Source organism: Aedes aegypti, chromosome 2 (assembly GCF_002204515.2).
Source record: "Aedes aegypti strain LVP_AGWG chromosome 2, AaegL5.0 Primary Assembly, whole genome shotgun sequence".
NCBI lineage: Eukaryota > Metazoa > Arthropoda > Insecta > Diptera > Culicidae > Aedes > Aedes aegypti.
The window spans coordinates 48,822,147-48,838,015 of NC_035108.1; the positions used below are offsets into that span (position 1 = coordinate 48,822,147).

Here is a 15,869-nt window from a genome sequence, read left to right on the forward strand (position 1 = left end):
CGAGAGGTTTTTCATTCAAACCAGAGGTACCGGCCCCGGATTTTTTTGCTGCGAATTTTCCAAACAATCCAGAAACATTTTCCGACAGATTTTCTGAAAGATTTGTTGAAGGATTCTGAAGAAAAAAAAATTAGGAATTTGGTTGGTTTCAAGATCACCAATTTTGATGAGACTCCTAGAATTGCTTGTTTTTTTTTCTTGAAGAAATTCTTAGAAATTCTATAAATTCCTAAGCAAATCAATATCGAACAACTGGATGATATTTTAATCAAACTATTAATTGTAATTTGTATGTAAAAACTACGTCGAAGGTTTTCTACGAGAAATATTTGAAAGAATTTCTGAAGCATTATCTGGCAGAATTCTTCAAGAGATTTATTATGCAATTCGACAAAGATTCGTGAAATTTTCTGGTAAAATCAGAAAGCGAAACTTCAAGAAAAATCTGTAAAAACTGTAAACGAGTTCTTGGAGAAAGCATTGGAAAATTACGGAAATAATCAATGAAGAAATCCCCGAGTTTATTCTCCGACAAATCTCTCAAAAGTACATGGTTGAATATTTGAAAAGTTGGTCAAACAAATAACAAGGGATATTCTTCCTGAATTTTTTGGATATTCCATTACTGGATTAGACAAAGAATGAATATTCTCTGTGGTAAAAATATAAAGTATCCAATATCACTGATGTGCAGCGATATGAGACAAAATTACAAACAAATGAAATCAATACATTTCTATGCAAACTACGAAATTACTTCTGCAAAATAAGAATTTGCTAGGCCCCCTTCAGAAAAAAAAATAACAGCAATATGTTATTACATAACACTTCAAGCCTCGAAAGGCATAATTTGAAGCTCTCGTAATTATTATAAACTCTTTGTACAAATTCGTATCTAAAAATAGTAAACTACTGAAAAAAAAACTTCATGATGGCCACAATGCAAACTGTTCTAACTCATTTATAACTATTTCTTAAGACTCAGAATATATCAATATAGCGTTATTTCTTATTTGAAAGTATCGAAACTGTAGAGATTTTTACACTTCTTGATTCACTTCTTGTTCAACGAGTCGTGAAGAATTTGAAAATGGTCGAAAACTATTTAGAACAGTAGAAACCATTAAGAGGCTTAACAATTGCCGCAGCATTCATCGCAATTTCGATCAACCCCAATCACTAGAACTGGACACGAACAAAAAAAAAGTACAGAACGGACAGAAAACAATTAATTAATAATTTACCTACAGGTTTTTCGTCGAAAGGTCTGAATCAGAATCTAAACACGGTTACAAAACGTTGTGTGCGTCTACAATTTCAATTCAAGCTATCGTTTCGAATGTGACTTATTTTTTGTCATTTCTAAATCAAAGGCAATTTCAAAAGGAGATAAGGGGGTGGTCCAAACAACAGCAAACACTCAATCGAGGGTATGGCAAGGGGAGGTGCAAACTTGAAACGCGTGAGTGATTCTTGGATTAAGTATTATTTTATTCGTAAGCAAATGAGTATTTATGAGTGAGTCTTACATCTAGAAAAAAAAAATAGCAAATGTGGGTAATACTCTAATCGACTACACTAAATTATGGTGATCGATAGTTCTGTGAGATATGGCACTTAAGCTAACGGGTATTTTTGTGCGTGGTACATATTCGTATCTAGATCGTTCAAAAGACTCCGTCGAAGAGCGTTGGTGCAGTGGAGAGCACGCGTAAAAATTCCTCTTCCTGGTCGGAGAGCCACCAAGCGGTGCCCGCCCTAAACGCCAGTGCATCCTGTAGAGCCGCCTAAATAATCGACCGAATGGGAAAACGTTTTCAAATTTAATTCGATTGAATTTTGAACAGTCAGTGAATATCAGAGGTTCAGCACACACACACAAAACGCGAGCTAATTCGATTACATATGGATATACTACTTGGTCTGAACGCAACAGGTGCCGGATTCAAAAACGGTTCCTCTCAGTACTTTCCGACCCACGATGACGAAGTCGTGGACAACGATGATAACGTTGAAGAGGACTTCAACGTCGACTTGATGGATCCTTGCCTACTCTCGCGGTACTCGTGGACTTGGGAGAGGCAAAGTTCCCTGATCATCTGTGGAGAAAACGGGGTAACAACGAAACAGATCTTGATGATGGTGGAACGCTTATGGGTCTGATTGTGGTTCAAGCTACAGAAACGCGTAGCGATAGTGTAGAAACCCAACGCACCCGGAAGGCAGTAGTTGCCCAAAGAAGTTGTGAGTACACCGAACCGAATCCATCGCTATTCCGCGGAAGGTTAGGATACAATTTTTGATCCCGCTCCTGTTGATGCCAGCTCGATAGGTTAATGTGCTCTACTTCATATCTACGGGATGCGGTTAGATTTGAACTTCCTCTCGTATTGATACCGTAGACGGGTGTGTTAGCTATGCTGATTGACTAATAAGGTAGATATATATGTTTCGTAAAATAAATACTACGCGTCGATCTGTACAGCATGCACTGGCGTTTGAGCACCTCCCTGCTAAGAAAAAACATTCGCAAGCATGTATGTTGAGTATCTCGTTTCAATCAGGAGCGGCAGGAGGACATGCACTGTTGACGGATAGGAGAAGTATCTATATTTAAGGCAACCGGTAGCGGACCCGATCATGCTGTTAGTCATTTGTCAAGTTGGGATAAAATGTTTAACTTATGTGCCATATCTACTAACTTACTTATGCTGGACGATTTCTGAGCAGAAGGAGAAATCTCTTAATTCTAATGTATTAAAATTTAAGTGGGGTTAGAAAAACTTTTTGGCGTATTTTGTGGTCAATGCAAAGTCGCCGGAAAGAAGAAAAATGTAAACTTGAGATTGAATTTGGCTAGAAAAGATGTATAACCTGTTCTGAAAATTTTTAAAATGTCTAAACTACTCTCATTAGTATTAGTAGAAATAGTAGTAACGTAGAACTGATGCCTACGTACCTTACGCCAATTAGGATCGAAAACTCAAATTTCAAGCCCAACCATCATTCTACGAAAAGCGGAAAACCTACCCGGGATTCATAGGAGTTTCTGATATAATTTAAAGTGTTCCATCCTATCAATTTTAGTAATAGTAGTACGTTTACAAAAACTTGGTGGAATTGATGGATAATTTTTGGGCGTAATTAACCTTTAGGCTGTCGTGCTGTTGTACTTTGTAGAACAGTTGTGTTTGCCATGCTATAATTTTCCCAACAGAGATATCTGTCGACATCTAACCTAAATGTATTCCTAAGAAATCTTCTTAAAAACAATACTCGACAGTTTTTGTTCGCAGTATGACCCTTTATAATGCGGTTAAGTCAATAAATATACATTGACGACTCATAATAATGAACGCACTATATACGGTTCGAGTAAACCACAGTTTGAAATCGGTTGAGATATACATCTAGATAATTCAGATAATGTCGAAACTTGAAGTCTTTTATAACGTTGTTCTGGAGATTTAGCGCTTTATAATGGCACCTCATTCAATTCGGAATTTGATCGCTAGATGGCGCTAGTGGACATAAAACTTTTTCTTTTGTTCTGCAGATATCTCAGGATCTTGACTTATTGCCGACAAGAGAGCCAAAAAAGTGAAGTGAAAGTTGAGCACAATTTTTGTGTACAGTTTGCTCGAATATGAGTAAATTATAATCAATCTCGGGTAACATTTTCTAAACGTTTATAAGAATCATAAAATCATATTTTTCCTTAGATTTTTTGTAGTTCCTGCAACTATGAAGCAAATTCACGCCGTGTCTGAGTTCGATTCCCCGAAGGTCCTGAATCTATTCATAATGTAAATTTACTTACACAACATATTAAAACAAAAATGACAGTGAAAACTCTCGTGGAAGTGTTTATAAAACACTAAGCTGAAAAACAGGCTCTGTCATAGAAGGGGCGTAATGCCAGGAAGAAGAGAATTAAGTTTGGTGCGCACCTTGAGCAAGAGGCAAAACGGGAAAGTCATCAGGATTCAGATTTATTCGAAAAGTAACATCTGAATGTCTCTTCTGCGCAACTTTTTCTGAATGTCGGGCAATTATCTCCAGCGCGAATGCAACCCCGCTTACCTTAGTTATGATGCAGCGAGCTTTCACGCTAAGATGAATGGGCTTGACAATACCGTTTTATTGCACTCCAGCGCATTCAGTACCTGACTCTGATTATTCAAATAAGCTAAAACATGACTTTCACATAACGTTAAGTACCATCAGCTCTCCAGTATCCGCTCATACCCCTATTTCCGCTCACTAGTGTAAAAATTGATTTTTCGTGTCAAAAATCAACATGTTTCGCAGAATATATCCATTCTAGTAACATTAAAAACTTCAATTGAAGTCGTCTAACATTATTTTCATTTGATAAAATATTTTTTATATTGAAAAACACAGGTATGTCTGTGTGTTCCAATAACCGCTCATGGAAAAAAAAAGTTGTTTAATAGCTCAAGGGCTCTCATTATTTACGCATAAATCAAACCCAATTTTTTCAAAATCCTTACTTTTAATCTCGAATTTAAAGGCTTATCTCTCTAAGTAGTCAGGCCGCGAAACAAAAGTTTCATGCTAACTGGCGTCACCTGGTGGCAACATAAAGAATCGCTTTCTTGTTTTGTAGGCCGTCATCTTGGATTGAAAAATGTTAAATTGAAAGTAATTTTCAACCTAGACAAACTTGCAGATAAACCATGCTTCTAAATGATCAGGAAATTGAACTACAATGAATTTCATGAACAGGAAGTCGCCATCTTGTTTTCCTGGCCGCCATCTTGGATTCCAAAATGTTTAATTGATAGCAATTTTCAATCTGAACAAACTTGCCGAAGAAATCTTCCTTCTAAATGATCAAGATCTTCAGATACAATGATTTTCATGATCCGGAAGTCGCCATCTTGTATTCTAAGCCGCCATCTTGGACTCCTAAATGTTCAATTGACAGCAATTTTGAACCTGAACAAACATGTCGAAGAAATCGTCCTGCTAAATGATCATGATCTTAAAATACAATGATTTTCATGGACCGGAAGTCGCCATCCTGTTTTCTAGGCCGCCATCTTGGATTCCAAAATGTTTAATTGACAGCAATTTTCAACCTGAACAAACTTGTCGTAGAAATCGTCTTTCTAAATGAATATCTTGAGATACAATGATTTTTATGAACCGGAAGTCGCCATCTTGTATTCTAGGGCGCCATCATTGATTTCGAAATGTTCAATTGACAGCAATGGGTTACATGCATGCCCTGATTCGCTACTCGCCACATAGTAACGCACTTGCGCTAGTGTCTATGCACGAACAATCGATAAAAGGTAACGCGAAAAATATTTGTATGGCGAAATGCATCTAACGAATTATTTCTCAAAATTGGGAACTATTTTCGAAAAAATATTTGATACCGGTTGTACGTAATGATAATGACTATCACGCCTACCAAATATTTTTTCGATTAACGAGAAATTTGAAGTTAGATGCCTTTCCCCATACAAAATGAAACGAGAAAATTTCTGCTGATAAACTGTGGGCAAGAGCAAAGCAGGTAATCCATTTTCAAACTGAGCAAACTTGTAGAAACAATCATGCTTCTAAATGATCAGGATCTTGAGATACAATGATTTTCATGGACCAGAAGTTGTCATGTTGTTTTCTCGGCCGCTATCTTGGATACTGAAAAATTTAATACTTGAGATATAATAATTGTCATGGACCGGAAGTCGCCATCTTGTTTTCCTGGCCGCCATCTTGGATTCCAAAATATTTAATTGACAGCAGGTTGAAACCTGAACAAACTTGCCGAAGAAATCGTTCTTCTAAATGATCAGGATCCTGAGATACAATCATATATCTGTAGAGTTTGTGCATAGTTTGTATCCTCACTAGCGCCGCCTAGCGGTTGAATTCCTAAAAAAATAGTCATTGAACTAGGTAACAACTTTGCTGAAGATACCGTTCTTCTATCTAGTGAAAATCGCAAGAGTATTAAACATTGAATTAAAACTAGTTTCAACAACTACTTGGCATCTCCATCCAGCGGCTCATTCTGACATTAAGCATGCTTTTGTTCTTAATTGATTCTGATAAAAATATCAAAATTGCTTCTACATAGGCCTGAAAACAACGAAATATGAGAGTACTTCTGGAGGACTGTCGTGAGGTCATAATATTTAGTCGTAATCTTAGTTTGAAACGTGTTCCCTTTGTTAACTCAAATCAAGGACCAGTTTGCTTGTTACAGGACTGTTATGCTAGTGGGGATGTTGATTGCAAGAAATCGGTTTGGGGAAACACACTCGAAAGAAAACTGTTAACTTCACTCAACGATAATCTGTGGATGAATGCTTTCAATTTATTTCGGAACTCCTGCCAATCTGAATATGATATCGATTGACCAGTAAATTATTAATCAATTGTACTTTCGCAAAAACATGTGTATTGAATACATAAAGAACATAATGATCGTGATAACAGAGCATTTAATCTCAGTCTTGAACCTTCATTTTCATGGCGCGAAAAATATTATTACACCTAATTGTTGGAAAGCCGTTAATTCTGATTAGGATTCGATTTGTCAATCTATTTCAACGCCAAGCGCTAAGCAGTATTAGAACCATTTTACTTGTTTCAAAAATATTCTATAAAGCACTGTTTGGAATTAGTTCCGGGATTACTTGCGGTTATTCGACTGATTATATTGGGATTATTTGAATACAAATAATTTGAATGCGGCCACCGAAACAAAAGGGTATTAATCACAACATTTGAACTGACAGCTCAACAACGATATTCCGATACATAATTTCCAATAAATATAATGAGCAAAAATTATCACATCATGAATGTTTAGTAGTAAGATTCAAGAAAGTATTAAACGAAATTGTGTAGCGAAGAAGATGGGTAGCGGGTTTCTCAGGTTGGAAACATAAGTACAGGAAGAAACAGGACAAGAGAAGAGATGAAGAAAACGGATACGAAAAAACAACATACCTTAGCGCTATCTTTCAAATCATTCATAGCCGGGTCGTTAATGGGTTTACCAGATGCAAGCTTAGTAGCGTTTATTAGCTCACCGAGTGCTGCAGCGACATCTTTCACCGCGTTCATCACCATCACTTGCGAGTCCGGTTGGTTGGAACCGAGCGATGCCGCTCCGTGTTTAACCGCCTCCGCTAGTTGCACTGAAATTGGATGGGAAGTTTAATATTGGGACTTCTCGAGGACCTGCTGAAGCTACTTACAGATTGTTGTTACAGCATTTTGGGCAGCGGCCGCGAGCTGATCCTGCGTACCGGCAGCACCTGCCACCAGAATCTTGGTGTCCTCGACCAAAGCCTTAGCAGTCTTCAAAATGTGCTCACGATGATCGGAGAATTTGCCTTCCTCTTCGGAGTGAAGTGTTCCGGCCGTTGCAAACATGATGGTCGTATCCAAATCGCTGATGATAGCCGACACCGTGCTGGAAGCATTGATGCAGGCCTGTGTTCCACGGGAACCAGCTTGCAAGGCTGCCAACACTTGCGAAACCTTCTCCGAAACGTCTCGAGCTCCACGGGAGATCTCTACCAGCCCAGAACTATCATCCTTGCGAATACCAGCCGTCGACTGGATGAGGACATTCACAGAACGCCCCAGATCGGTGACTGTCTGACGAATACGGATCGCAACATCTGGAGAAGTGGTCAGAGCCGAAGCACCGATAGAATCTTGGGCCAGCTGACTGTAGTGATGGGTCATCTCGACTGAAAGTTGAGCCAACTTTGAAGGATCGATCGCTGCCTTGGCGTTGATCTCATTTGCATAGCGAGCGATTTCCTTGGCCGATTGAACCATACGAGTTTGGTAGTCCACAAAAGTATCATTGATGGAAGCTCCCAAGAACGATTGACGTTTATCGGTGATGCGGGACATAGAACGAGAGATTTGTTCCATCAATCCAGTTACTACTCCGTTCTCCGTCGACAAACGTTCAACAGTGGCGTTTAGCTCTTGAATGGCTTCGCGTGTAGACTCGACAGCTTCGTCCAGATCCGGATGGTATTGTGTAGCACGAGGGTTTCCACCAGCGTCCTTCGCAACCTGCACCAAATGCGAGCAGCATTCCACAACGGACTTCACCTGATCGATGAGCACTGTTTGCTGACCAGAATGAACCACGTGCGAGCATGCTCCAATAACTCCGTTGGTCAGAGGAACAATATGCTTAGCGATTTGATTCACAGCATGGCCCAAGCTCTCAGCGTTCTTCTTCGCAGATGATTTGACAGGCTCCAAACGGTCGATCAATTCCGAGGCCGCGTTCAAAGACTGGTTGGTGAATCCTTGCAAGTTATTCTCCTTTCGTTGAGGAAGACCGTCAACACCCACTGCTAAAGCAGCAGAGTTGAGATCTCTAGCACAGGACTTCAACGTCTCAAGCACTTGATCGCACTGCAACTGTCCAGGAGCTTTCTCGCGAATGCTCGAAGCCAATTTCTTGATGCTCTCGGAAACGTTGCGGCTGTGAATAGCCAACTGTTGCCACACGGGAGGATCCGTAGGAGTCATTACCAAAACCTTGGCAGTTTTCACCATGTCCACAGCTCCATCCAAAATTCCACGACCGGCATGTAGAATCGGTTCCTGTGCCTTTCTTCCATCCGTAGAAATTCTGGCCGGAATCGATATAAACTCTGGAGAGTTTGCGAATTGGCACAAGGAAGATACCGCTTCCAGGAGAGGCTCAGTAGCTCCGGCACATCGAGCTCTCGATACCGGACTGTAGTCCTTATCCAAAGCCTTAATTTCCCGAACTAGATCTGCCGTTGAGTTGGCAACTTCCTTCGCTGCCTGAACAAAGTGACGCTTCGCCACCGGATTGGTAGTCGTTGAGCTTGCATTACGGCAAGCGTTGCACAGCGCGGAGGTGTGTTTTGCGATGATGGTCGCAGCCGAAAGGACTTGCTGTTGAGAACTAGCTGGACCGCGCAGAACTTCGCAACTTTGACGAATAGCTTGTGAAGCTCGAGCAAACTGAGCTTGGTCAACCAAACCAGGACGACCGCCAACACTTGTAGGGTTCGAAATACCCACCAGGTAGGCAGCTTGTGCTGCGGATTCAATCAGTCCACGAATGGAATCCGAAACCGAATCAACAGAGTGACCAAACTCGACGTGCTTCGACAGCTTAGCGTTGTTGGCGATACCAGTCATTCCATCTCCCAAGGTGCGGGACTTCTCCATGACGGTTTCCAAGCAGTCGAAGTATCCTTGATCAGTCAATGGCTCTTGAGCAGATTCCAGAAGAGGTTTTAACGATTCAATACTGCGAATAGCACTATCACACTCCTTCTGTCCGGGAGCTGCTTGAGTACATACATCTACCAAGCGATTAATGCTCTCCGTCACCATACGAGCCGCCGAAGAAAGCTCGTTTTTGGCGTTAGGCCTATCTGGATCTCCTGCTACAAACTTGGCTGTTCCCAGGAGTGTTGCAGACTGATTGGAAACTCCTCGCAGGGAGTTGACGATTTCTTCACGAGCTCTGTCTTCCACAGTTTGTCCAGCCATTTCCAAAGTGACGGTCATAAGTTCTTTGTACGCATGGTAGAAGTCTTGGCTGGTGTTGGCCAACTTAATGGAGCTGTCGTACGAGTGTGCGACCTGACCACCTGCAGTATTGAGGGTATCCGCAGCACTCTTCAGTTCATTCTGCAGCTGACCATATGCGCGGGTGGAAGGTGGGAACTCGCCCGTGTCCAGAATAGCGCGCAGCTCAGCCATGTTTTCGTATGCTTCGTTGATGTCTTTAACGCCCGGGAAGCAGTCAATGGTTCGGCCCAACGAGCCTTTGGTACGCTTGATTGCCTGAACTAGCTGGTCTTGATTGCCAAGGTTTTGAAGCGTTTTCTGAGCTTCCTCGATCACCAGCATCGAATCCAGAATCACTTGATCGGCACAGTCAACAACTGCTGGATTTTTAGTTGTCGCTACAACTCCACGGACGCTCTTGGTGTATTCCCCTAAGGCGAGGGCAGCGTCTCTTCCAGCTACTCCAGCATAAGTGCGGTTACTCTGTTGAACGGCAGACATCAGCTGGTAAAGGGATGAATCCACGTTGTTGCTGGCAGCGGCAAGTTGTTTAAAGCAACTGTCAGCTGTCTCACCAGGCAGGGGTCTCAGGTTGCCTTCTTGTCCTGCGCGTCGGGTGTCGTTCAGCACGTTTCTCAAGTTGCGGACAGCTTCTAGTGCGGCATCAAGCTCATTACCTCCGCAAGCTTCCCTGGCTCGATGAGCAGCAGATCGGAGGTCGTGGATAGCGTGGCTAAGGTTCAAGGCCGAACGGGACAGCTGCTGAGAAGCGGCTTGGTCCATTACGGTTGGTTGAAGATCTCTTGCTGATTGGGCAACTTGTGCTCCTGGTTCTAGGAACATTTCAGCGGCATCGATCAAACCAAGTTGTGCGTTGGGATCGTCAGGACGTGAGAGGGTATTCTTGACTCCAGCAACGAGACGTGGGATTTGGTCCGCGACGGTTTGACAATCTTGCAGAAGGATCTCCTTGGTCTGGACGTCGTTGCTGTGAATCAGGGCGTTTTGGGCAGCGGTAATACATTGAGTAGCAGCTGCCGCAGCTTGTTTAGAACATTGCTCCAGACGATTGATGAGTCTGCGTTTGATCTCCGGAGTATTTGCGGTGGTGGTGGTAATGACGCGTAGTTCTTCAGCAGCGATGCGAAGCGATTCCTGATGGCCGGAGTCGTGAGGATTGCCTGCGCAGAGCCGGGCTGCTTCAACCATTCGGGCGGTAGCATCGGCGAGTTGCTTGGCTGCTTCCAAGAGTTTGCGTTGCAGGTTCGAGTCCTCCTGACGCTCGGCTTCACCCTTGATGCTCTGGATTAGTTGCGCCGTAGCCTTGCCCAGCTGTTGTGCTTGACGGATCATTTCCTGTGGGTCTGAGGCAGAAACCAGAATATCAGTGGCAACCAAGACTTCTTCCACGGGGTTGTCATCAACACGGCGAGCTCTTTCGCGTGAGCTCAGCTTGATGTGTTCGAGCAGTTCGGCTAGAGTCTTAGACACATCCTTGGCGGCGTTCATGAGGTCACCACGTAGCTGCTGGTTATCGGTAGCTTCATTGCATACTTCGACCAGGTGCGCTACGGCCTTAGCAACCTCACGGGCAGCTGCTTCCAGCTGTTCACGACATGCTGGACTCTGGATCGTAGGAGCTACAACGCGAGCACATGCCACTAGTTGACTGGTGGCCAACGCGCACTGACTGGCTGCGGCAATGACTGTGAAGAAAATAATAGTTATGAATTCTGTTGTTAATTGATGCACATCACGTCTTACCTCTGTTTCGCGTAGCTTCGTCTTCCGTGACGGCAGCAATCGATTTGGCCTTCAAGACCAAGGCTGCTGTAGTGTTGGCGACGGCCTTCGCTAGTCCTAGCAGCATGTCGTGCAACTCTCGGCTCTCCATGCTCTCTTCGCCCATGCTGCTGAGAACCTGTCCGCTGGCTTCACCAACTCGGCTGGCAGCATTCAGAAGGTTCTGCCGTGGTTCCTTGCTCTCCGGTTCGGCAGATTTCAGCAAATCGCTGAAGGCGGAGCAGAGTTTTCGGGTCGCTTCCAGCAGTTTATCGCCGGTGCAGTCATCGTCCATCAAAGCGGCGATAAGTCGGACCTCTTTGGTGACTTCCGGAATACTTTGGGTGATTTGCGAAACGGCAGCCCCGACGGCATCGTGATCGATTTCATCCGGCTGCGAGGCTGTTACAACCTGAGCCGTGGCAGCGTTCATTGTCGCCAGATGGGTGGTGACGGTTTGCTTGGAAGTGTCCAGGGTTTCTTCGCGCCATTGCATTGATCCAGGGTCTGTTCCAAGCGGAGGCAGTTGCGCCTTGCTCTCCAGATCCTTTTCGGCTTTGTTGATGGCATCCTGACCGGCCGAGATGTACCCGACGAGGGCTCTCTGGGGCTCCGATAGGACCGTACTGATACGGGTTTGTTGCAACTGGAGTGGTTGAAATAGAGACAAGTGTTTAAAATCATGGGAAATGGCTAGCAAGAAAAATCTACTTGGCTCTGATTGAGGAATGATTTTTTGGTATTATTCAGCATGCCAATTAAACTAACATTAACTAGAAAATTTAGTGTGGTAAAATTGCAATTCACCTACGCCTGTGCAGCGGTGGTCATATTTGAGGTTAGTATTTTCAAACGAGAGCAGCATGTAAGAAGAGAGTTAAGATTGATTTGGGATTAATTACTTGCTTCTATTGAATGGTTTGCTTTGCGATAAAATGACTTTTGATGCAAATCAAACTAAATTAGTAATAAATCATAGAGAATGAACAAAAAATCTTACCATTGGAGGTTGATGGGCCAAATTGACTTGCCCGACGAATGCCCCATATTGCATCGATTGCATCTCCCCAGTGCCATAGGGACGTTCGCCTTTAGTTTTGACGTCGACGGATGTCCCGAAAGAGAACGAAACCGTAATTGTGCAACATAAAATTTAAGAGAAATAAATAAAAATGAAAAAGAGAAAAACGAAACGAGAAATTAAATGAAACATATATCACTAATGGATGCGTTCAATTGCCAGCAACATAATGGATACAACAACAGCATATAGATAATAATAAAATAGGAGAAATGACTTGGACGGCACAGATAGACAGACATGCACAATGTTGGGAATGTATGACGCAGTGAGTGGGTTCTGTGACGGACGGCTTACATTCTTTCCCCATTTTCATTCACCATGACTGGAGCACAGAAGAGTTGGTCGTCTTGCATCGGTTGGATGATGAATGCTATTATGCTTGACATCTGCCCACAAATGTGTTATGCAACGGGAGGGGGTGGAATTAAAAGGGACGGATATCAAACAACTTGTGAGCTTTGCAATGTCTACGTGTGAACGAATTTCATTGTGTGCACTACAGTTGAACCGAAGCAAGACCATGACCAAATCTTTAGACCTTTCCTTACATTGGAAGTCGAATATATTTTGTGGGCACTTACCGTCGTATCCTCGCATGATGGCCGGTTTGGCAATCGACTGGGTTTCCACCTTGCCGGACGGGGTCGTTTCCTCATGTTGCAAGAATGTGGCCCTGTTGAGGAATAGGAGCGATTGCAATGATGATTAGACAAGACAGAAAAATACAAGAAAATTCAGTAGAGTAAAGAGATGTTCAAATATTCTCATAAGCAGGAAGACAAACTCTGATACTGATGTATTCATTGAAACTTTTCTAGAAATACGCAAAATCTTTTCAAGTTTTAAAGATTTATATCCAGTTATCAGCAATATATGCTCCTTGTCACGTGTTCAAAATGTTTGAGAACGGGCGACAATTTGATGAGTTATTGAAGTACTATGAATAATTCGATTGGATGTAGAATACGTAGTTGTGAATAAAAATTGGACTAAATATCCAGAAAAATGCTACTCACTTTGACGGTGCCACGCTCTCCTCCACCATGGTCGACCCCTCGTCGCCCTCAATCCCAAAATGCTCCTTGGCCTGTTTCTTCTTCAGAATAATATCGATGTAGCCGGCAATCAGCTGCACAATCTGCTCGGCTTCCGTCGTCTGCACCGAGTAGTACTGATCGGCGTAGTCCCCAAAGTCCAGCGTAAAAGTGTTGGGCGATGCACCCCACCGTCTCACAGTGGTCAGCGGCCACGTCTTCAGGATTTCCTTCGTCGTTTCGTCCAGCCGCAGAACGGAACTTTTGGTCACGCCGAGCAGTCGAGGCACCAGCTTGTTCTTGCCGGTCATTTTCTCCTTTACCAGGAAGAACGTAACGCCGTAGGTGGGCAGCTCGCGGGCCGTTTTGGTGTAGAGATACTTGGCGTCCAGGTCGGACAGGCCCTGGTGCTTGCGATGTTCGGCGAACACTTTCTTCTCGATGTTCTTGACGCGAACGTACGAACCGGGAAGGAACTCGCGCAGGCTGTTGAATGCACAAGATTCAAATTAGAATTAAGTGATTACAATAGGAATTACGCTTCATACGATACTTACTCCAAGAATCCAGGTTTATGCTTCGATTCGTTGTGATCACCGAACTGTATCTGCACTTGAATCCCCGCGAACTCGCAGGCTTTCTCCTGTGTGACGGGATGAGTACCATCTAGGATGGCGTCCCTGGCTTGCACGTAGAGCAGATTCAGTTGCACTGGATCCCGCGAATCGATATTCTGATCCGAATAGAAGAACTTTCGCCTTAGCAGTACCGTCTCGGACTCGTCAATTCCTTGCTCGCGAAGTGTCTTGCCAACATCGACCCAGTGGATCTCGTCATCTGTTCGTAGCTTCTTTCGCAAGCTCTCCATCTTCGCGTCACGCTCTCGCTCAGCGACCTTCCGGCGCAGGGTCAATGTGCCCATGTTGGACTTATTATCGGGAAGGTTTTCGTTCTGTGATTCCGGGTCCTCGCGGACCAATCCGTATTCTTCGTGGTTGGTAATACCGATCTTGGTACAGATGACCACCATCAGCTGTGAAACCGGTTGGGAGTCGTCAACCAGAATTGTCTTGAGCGCACCGTCCAGCATCCGAACCCGGAGGTTTCGGTGCTTCCTTCGATACTCCAGAACATCGTGATTCCTCAACAGATAGTAGCCAAGATTACGGGCCGGTTCCAACCACACGCCCTGCCGAGTGTCCTCATCCGCCAGGAAGAGCCCGAATTCCTGTGCTTGTCCCTGGACTGCTTCGGCGAATTTGTCCTTGATAATGCGGCAGGCGTCGAACACGGTCGTGTTGGGGTCGAACTGGATCGTCTTTGTGACTCGACCACCCTCCAAACTGATTCGTAGCGACAAGGCCGACATGGTGCTTTGATGCTGCTGCTGCTGCTGACAACGGCAGACGGCAACGGTTCGTGAGTGACACTGTTGGAGTGGGAGAAAAGGAAGGAACATAAACGAGAAATTAGATTACGGGCAAAAATCGATAAATTTAAATAGGGGATTTTGCTTTCGTCTTTTTTGTATGTTGCTCCATCAGTCTAAAACGGCATAAATCAACATCGAGGGGGATGGGGCAGCTTGGTGGACGGGGGTTGCACAGTGGTTTGGAGCGCAATAAACAAGATCATCGTTTTTTTCGGCAATAGAAGGTGAAAATATTACTGAATCTGATGCCACGCTCATAAATATTCTATTACGTCACATTTTTAAGCTACAGATCATCAAAGCTGTGTAAAACACTTGTTTTTTAAATACTTTCATGAAATTTTAAGTATAACTAATCAATTCTTTTAGCGATCTAATCCACCAAGCAAGCAAGATAGGCCTTCAACTTTCATGTAATATAACATTTGGTTCTAATTATACGACTAAATGAAAGCTAAATTAACTTTTTAAACATGCTTGCAGCCTTTGAACATTTTTTTTTTCGTTTCTTCTATATAGCAGAAGACAAAACTTGTGTAATCTTTATTGATAGGAATTCATTAGCGCATGGATTTTTTTAAATTCTGACAAAAAGGCTACAGGGGATACAGGTTGATACAGTAATCGATTTCTCTTCGTCGATTTTTTCTTTGCGTTATTACACGAAATTCAATCGATTTTCATAGCATTTTACGGTAAAGGATGATGAAGGGCGAAAAGTGCTTTACACCCGATTCTGTTTTTGCACGGATTTTTTTTTACACGGCCGTGCAAAAAAAGTTTCCATACATTTTTCTCCGCCAAAACCTTATTTTTGCATGAAACGTCGAGAAATGTTGTTACTTTTTTACACGGTACGCATCCCCCGTGCAAAAACAGAATCGGGTGTGTACTGAATCAAAAATAACAATTAAAAACACACAGCAAAAAATTCTCAAATTTACATGGCACGTAATTTTTTATG

The 15,869-nt window shown here is 43.2% G+C and overlaps 1 protein-coding gene across 8 annotated transcripts in view; it reads right to left on the bottom strand.

Annotated features, from left to right (window-relative positions):
• LOC5567636 (talin-2) overlaps positions 1 to 15,869 on the bottom strand; it is a 188,033-nt gene that overhangs the window by 14,546 nt on the left and 157,618 nt on the right. For 5 of the 8 annotated variants that reach the window (XM_021840789.1, XM_021840791.1, XM_021840793.1 and 2 more), the window contains 7 exons: positions 14,031 to 14,902; positions 13,456 to 13,959; positions 13,021 to 13,112; positions 12,356 to 12,444; positions 11,338 to 12,001; positions 7,245 to 11,279; positions 6,994 to 7,184 (listed from right to left, as the gene is read on the bottom strand). In XM_021840789.1, the coding sequence (XP_021696481.1) occupies positions 6,994 to 7,184; positions 7,245 to 11,279; positions 11,338 to 12,001; positions 12,356 to 12,444; positions 13,021 to 13,112; positions 13,456 to 13,959; positions 14,031 to 14,842 (6,387 nt within the window). In that variant the 5' untranslated portion in view covers positions 14,843 to 14,902. Of the gene's footprint in view, positions 1 to 1,661; positions 2,100 to 6,993; positions 7,185 to 7,244; positions 11,280 to 11,337; positions 12,002 to 12,166; positions 12,169 to 12,355; positions 12,445 to 13,020; positions 13,113 to 13,455; positions 13,960 to 14,030; positions 14,903 to 15,869 lie in introns of those variants that run through there. The other 3 variants (XM_021840794.1, XM_021840792.1, XM_021840795.1) reach the window with 3 other exon arrangements.